Below are 6195 nucleotides of genomic sequence, written 5' to 3' on the forward strand. Positions count from 1 at the left end.
CTGTCCTCTCAGTTCAGGAACATGTGCAGGACAGCACTGACCTCTATCTGTCACAGCATGGTACTGCGCAGAATAACATCCAGGTTGTACACGTTCTTGTGACAAAAAAACAAAACAATTTTCTGCACACAGAAACACTTATTTATTTTAGCCGAGAACAATCTTGTCTCAGTTTGTTAAAGCAGGCGATATCGGGACAAAATGCACTGAAATGAACAGGTGAGGTATAATTTATTAACCAGTACTGTAGTTTGTACAGAGAGGCAGAGGCGAGGGGAGGAGGGGGTTAACGTTTCAGTGATGATGCTTCTGCTGGAACCGCAGTCCACAGTAGCCACACGTGCCCACTTTTGAGTCCTTGTCCTGCACAAAATCACAAATGAGTTTGGTTAGCATGCACACGTGTAGAAGTCTTTATCCAGCTCTCGTGTCTTTATATTCTGTTTCAGAAGAACCAAAACTTTCCTTTCGTCGTTTGAAGTGGTCTCAAACAACAGATCCATCGGCATGCTGAATGATTTCTTTATATCACAGCTGCCATTTATTTCAATTGCTCCTTATGTACTTGATCAATTTCTGAGGAATGTTTATTTTTGTCCCTAAAGAACTAGTTAAAAAGCAGCTCGAGCACCAGATCTGGCCTAGAACTGAAACCTCTTTGGTGGAAGAATGACACAATGCTTGTTCGTTTCCTGTAGCTTCTCCATGTCTGTTTTCTACATTGTTGCATGAGATCAATAGAACTGTTCTACAGGGGGCAGAGAAAACCTGTGATCAAATCACTTCATCTGTTCTTTGACCTGGTTCTTAGCCCGAGTTAGCACATTGATTTTGATGTACTAGGTGACGTTTTAAACTTTAAAGGATTTTCTCAAGTTCCTAGGACTGAATGAAGGGCTGTCACTCCTGCCTTGTAAAGTGCTCAAACTGTATAGTTGACAAGTAGATGTTTACAGGGACGTGTTTTTAGTGTGAAAACACGAAGGTGTAAAAAGTCTCCATTTAATGATGAATTTGAGACGTTTAAATACCAAAGCGTTCCTCTCGAATGGGCTCTGCTCCAATTATTTCTGACTCTCCAAACTGAGATGGCTGCAGGTACGACACTCACCACTGCTATTAACCCCAGATGACACGAGCCCCTACGCTCAGCGATGTTTGATGCGTGCGGGATCTTACCAAGTTTATGTAAACTTTGGGGTGTCCGAGAGCTCCTCCGCCTCCATCGCAAGACACCACTCTGGTCTCAACGTGTCTCACTGGTTCCTCTGCCACAAGGGCAATGGCGAAGTTCTTATTCACCTTCACGAAAACAGTTTAAAGTGCTTTTAATTGCCAAATAAAACCCACACAAAACTACGCAGGATAATTTGGATGGTGCGCAAAAACAACTGCCCATCCACTTTAACACAAGCCTAAGTAATTCACACATGCTTTCAGCTTTAAAGAGGTAGGTAACTTTATAGGATGCAGAACTGTGTGCCATTAATTGTCACTATTCAGTTATAATAATGCATATAATGCATTATTTCCAGATGTGCCCTTTAATAGAGAGTATGTCAGAACTACTGGTGCAGAACTTCAAAGACAGATTTCAGAGTATTTTAAGATTCAAATGATTTGATTTGATAAGAGCCACAACATAGTTTTTTTTATTAGACAGTACAATGTACAACACCATACATACGGCAGATTCACCATGAAGCACTTCAAGCTAAAATATTTTCTGTTCTTTTTTAATAAGGACATACAAAACCCAAAGTAAAATCAAAACAATAGAAAACTGTCCCTTATATTTGTATTCAACATTGAGCTGTTAGTTGTACATGCAGTCCCACAGCATGATGGAACCTCCACCATGCTGATAAGTAAACTTTAACGCTACAGTCCTACTGCGCTTTACGTCAGCTCTTTGCCTTTGTTCAAGCATCTTAGCCCTTTTTTGTTTTGGTAAAATAAAAATGAAAAAAAAACAAAAAAAAACAGAAGGCAGCCTTTTATTGCGTCTTAGTAAATGCATTTCATGTCTCTGAAAAGCTCTACAAAATATATAACTTTAATATAATAACTTGCATTAGCTTCACTTACCTCTTTTTGTCTCCCAACGAATCTGACTCTCCTCACGTCGTTTTCATCAAACACCTGGGAGTAAAAAAAGTAAAGGTTATACGCTGAGCTAAAGTAAAAATGCCCAAGGCAAAATTTCAAATAAAAGATCTTCAAACGATTTGTTACATAAATGCAAAGGAACTTCTAATAAAGAACAGGTAGAGAAGTTGTCCGATAATGGAGCTACCATCAACATTCAGATTTAGCTAAGGTTAGCAAATACGAATTTTTAGAAAGCAACAACAAAAAAGATTTTACGGCGTACCTGGCCAGTGTGAGTCACAGGCTCGCCGGCACTTGATACCTCTACACTGTACCGGTGAACAGGTGCTGCAATGGACCTCAGAGGTGAAACCAGCGCCTTAGCATTTCTACTGAAGGACAGAGCTCTGCCTGCTGCGGCCGCCATGTTTACAACAGCCTGACCCCGGACAGCCAAGCAAAGAAGGCTCGCATCATAGATGGTAATCCCGGAGTTTTGCCTGTTAGGTTCGCACTTCCTCTACAACCGCTTACCAACTTTAACAACCTAAATGTTTTATTTTACAAGAATATTATTATTAAATATAACTAAATAGTCATGGGTTGTGTTAAAATAGAGTTTTATAAAGCATAAAGAAGCAAATGTTTTCCAAACCAGATGGGAAAACAGCCTGAGAGTCTTAGCTGAGGTAAAAAAAAAATCTAGAACAACTTTCGGAAAGTCTTCTTCACCCCGGAAGTTGTTCAATTTGCCTCAGCGGCTAATGTAGCACTACTGCGGTCCCTATCGTGGCAAAAAAAAAACGCTTTATTAAGGGGTAAAGCGCCTGCTTTGAGTATCACAGAACCCCTCGAAAGGTTTGTTGTTATTTTTGGCTTCATTATATGATCCTGTTGTGCCCCTGGACTAATGTGTGAGCCGTTTTAATGTCCGACTGTAGCACTAGCAGGTCAAACATGATCGTCTCTCGGGTTTGTCCCACAAAAATATATTGTTTGAGCGCTTAAATATGTTTAAACTATCAAAACATGAACAGGTTGTAATTATACCAGCTCATTAACGGTTTTATTTTGAGGTTAAATTTTAGGACAAGTTGACATTAATGTGCGGAAGAAGTTATGAAGTTATATTGTGTTTGGTTGCAGTTTTGTAGATGTTTCCTTTTCAGTTTTCACTTGAAAAACTTCTGACTAATCCAGAGATTTACTAAGTGTACAATGTTATTTATAAGATAGATAGATGTAATTTATTAATCGCAGCCTAGATTTTGCTTTATTTTTTGCAGCAATAGACCAAAAATACAATAGACTGAAAAGGATGCAAATCAAACTGTAGTGCTTCAAATAAATAAATAAAACTGGAAAACATGATTTCATCTGTGCATGATGCAATCATATGTGGCATATTTTATTGATCGCAAACCTAAAACATATATATGTACTGTTGTCTTTACAGCCTCAGATACCATGGCCTCTCTCTTGCTGAAGCACATGGCTGCATCCCTGACTCGACAAGCGGCCCAGTTGAGCCGTTTGGCTCCCACCTTCTCCACGCCATCAGGAAGTGTGTTCAGATGTCTGAACAGCGCCGCCCCTTGCCCGCTGCTCCTGTTGACAGCCAGGGTCGCCTCCGTCGTCCCTGCTCAGTGTGGACCGTCTCTGTTGGGTCGGTGTCAGCCTCTTCCCTGCATCCAGCCCTCCGTGGGGCTGAAAACAAAGTCATCCCTGAAGAAGCGCTGCAAAGACTGTTTCTTCGTTCTACGGAGGGGACGCTTGTACGTTTACTGCAAGACACATCCCAGACACAAGCAGAGGCAGGGCTGAGCCGTTGGTGTGTTGAGAAATGTGCTTTGGGATTGTGGGTGTTCACAGAAACTGTGCAATCGTAATAAATTGCCTGCTGTAAAGTGTTTGTAGTTTTCCAACATAATTCCCCCCCTCCCAGCAATTTCAGCTAAAATTTTTACATTTTTAGCTTCATTGAATGGCAGCAAGTACCTTAGCGGGTTTTATCAACTTTAACATAACAGGAAATCATTTTTTGAAATAAAAAGTTCATTAAAAACGTTACCATTTCATAGCATATAGTAATATATTCTTGAACACTGATGTCTATACAAAAGTACAAAATGACAACCGAAGTGGAAATATAACTGTTTTGGTCCAACCATGAAAATAACATTACACATAGATGTTGCACAATCTGTTTTTGCTCAGAATGTGTTGTGAATGTTTCTCAGCTACTACCACATCAAATTTTAGCTCAGTGTCTGTAAAACTGACTGAGTTTTAGCCATTTTTGTGTGGCCGTCGTGAATTGGATCGACTCTGAGAGGTAATCAGTTTTGGATGTACCCACCGGTGATTACTTTCTGGGAATTTCATTAAAATCTTCCAGTGGTTTATGGAATATTTTGCTAACACAACAGCCAAATGCGTTCACACACAAGTAGCCGTCATTTTTGGCAGCTGGTGATAAACGTTTAATTGGTCTGTAAGCTGACATCAAATTTCTTTTCTTCACTCTTAGGTAAATTTGTTACGCCAAGCTCGATTCCCATGCATTTGCTTCGCAACGCTCGATATAACCTAGCTATCTGCACACACAACAAAAAACTACAGCCAAATTAAAACTATTGTTAAACATCAACCAGGGCTAGAACATTTGGTCAAGGTCCTGTAAGGTGATTTGCTGCATAATTGAAAACAATCTCATGCTTGAACCCACTCTATTTAAATTAATTCCAAATATTTTGTTTATTCAGAAAGACATCAGTCACCTGTTCAGACAACTGCTTTTAAAAGTGTCTAAATAAATTACATTTCCAGCACTAACACCATTACCAATGCTATTTTAGAATGTAATGCATTATTCTTCCACAAGAGGACGCCAAAGTCTTCCCTAAACCCACAATCAGCACTTTAAAGCACACTGACCTCTTTTTAACAGCCTCTTGTCATAGGATAATTTAGTATCTCCTAGACACTTATTCAATAATAAAATTTATACCAACATGCCAGGAAAAAAAAGCCCAGTGCACACAACTCCACTGATTTACATTAACTGGCAATGTCTCAGCGAGAAGATGTTTGGCAACAAACACTGAGGCTACAGCTGGATCTGCGTTGCTAAAGGTTAATACTTGAGTGCCTTTGTATCACAAAAGTGCCCACTTTACAGAGCACACAACAGAAGGGTTATTGCAGCTTTTTGTTTTGCTCTAACATCTGAGATTTCCAGTGGGTCTTATCCACCTTTCGACCTGAGAAATGTGAAGCAGACGTACTGGCTGAGAAAGTTTAGATGCGCGGTAGAGCCGATGAACCGGTCCGCTGTGGGAGTCAGTGACGATCAGCCATCTGTGGCTTTGAAGCATGATGAGGTTTGTTGACACGGACACTTGCTGCCGCAGAGAAAGTAAAAGCAGCAGTCAGCAGAAAGTAAAAGGTGGCCCAAACGTGGCCGGAAACGTGACTTTGCATACCTGCTGTGCTTCCTGAAGCGCCAGTTATCCAGAACACACATTCCTCAGCCTGAGTGAGTGAACAAGGTTCAGGTTTTTATAAAAGCATAGGTGCACACCCGTTTACCCAGGCATCTCATAATGCAGCAAAAGAAAAACAAGTTTTCTAGTCAACTATTTATGTTCATTGCCTGCTGCCGAAGGTAAAAAGACCAATAATGGTTTTTTTGCCCGTTTGTCTATAGCGTTAGCAAAATATCTCGTGAATCACTTAACAGATTTTAACAAAACTTCCAGGAAGTTATCACTTTGAACACATCTACAACAGATTAACTTTTGAAGTCCATACAATTCAAAATGCCCAGCACAGCTAAGTGATCTTAGTGAACACAGAAGTGGCTATAATCCTGTCAGTTTTAGAGATATCGAGCTAAAATTTGGCGTTTTAGTAGCTGAGAGTGATTGCCAACCAGTAGTCTGAGAGAGCTAGCTCTCCAGTTATCAGCAGTCTTCCTGCATCGTCTTCAATTCAAGACAAGGCGTTTGGTTTTATTTTGAAGTTTTAAAACCGGAAGCCACGATCCCTCTTGAATGCGTTCAACTTGACACGCGCGTGTAGAAAACCGCCCTGCTCCAAGCT

The 6195-nt window shown here is 40.4% G+C and overlaps 2 protein-coding genes across 2 annotated transcripts; one reads left to right on the top strand and one right to left on the bottom strand.

Annotated features, from left to right (window-relative positions):
- Positions 1-212: 212 nt before the first annotated feature.
- ndufs6 (NADH:ubiquinone oxidoreductase subunit S6) lies at positions 213-2556 on the bottom strand. Its single transcript, XM_017421008.2, has 4 exons — positions 2375-2556; positions 2089-2142; positions 1180-1302; positions 213-363 (listed from the first exon to the last, which is right to left on the bottom strand). Exons 1-4 carry the CDS (start codon positions 2516-2518, stop codon positions 295-297), a joined length of 390 nt encoding a protein of 129 aa, XP_017276497.1. The 5' UTR covers positions 2519-2556; the 3' UTR covers positions 213-294.
- Positions 2557-3558: 1002 nt separating this feature from the next.
- mrpl36 (mitochondrial ribosomal protein L36) lies at positions 3559-3915 on the top strand. Its single transcript, XM_025006943.1, has one exon. It carries the CDS (start codon positions 3559-3561, stop codon positions 3913-3915), a length of 357 nt encoding a protein of 118 aa, XP_024862711.1.
- The last annotated feature ends 2280 nt before the right edge of the window (positions 3916-6195 follow it).

Source organism: Kryptolebias marmoratus, linkage group LG5 (assembly GCF_001649575.2).
Source record: "Kryptolebias marmoratus isolate JLee-2015 linkage group LG5, ASM164957v2, whole genome shotgun sequence".
Lineage (NCBI taxonomy): Eukaryota > Metazoa > Chordata > Actinopteri > Cyprinodontiformes > Rivulidae > Kryptolebias > Kryptolebias marmoratus.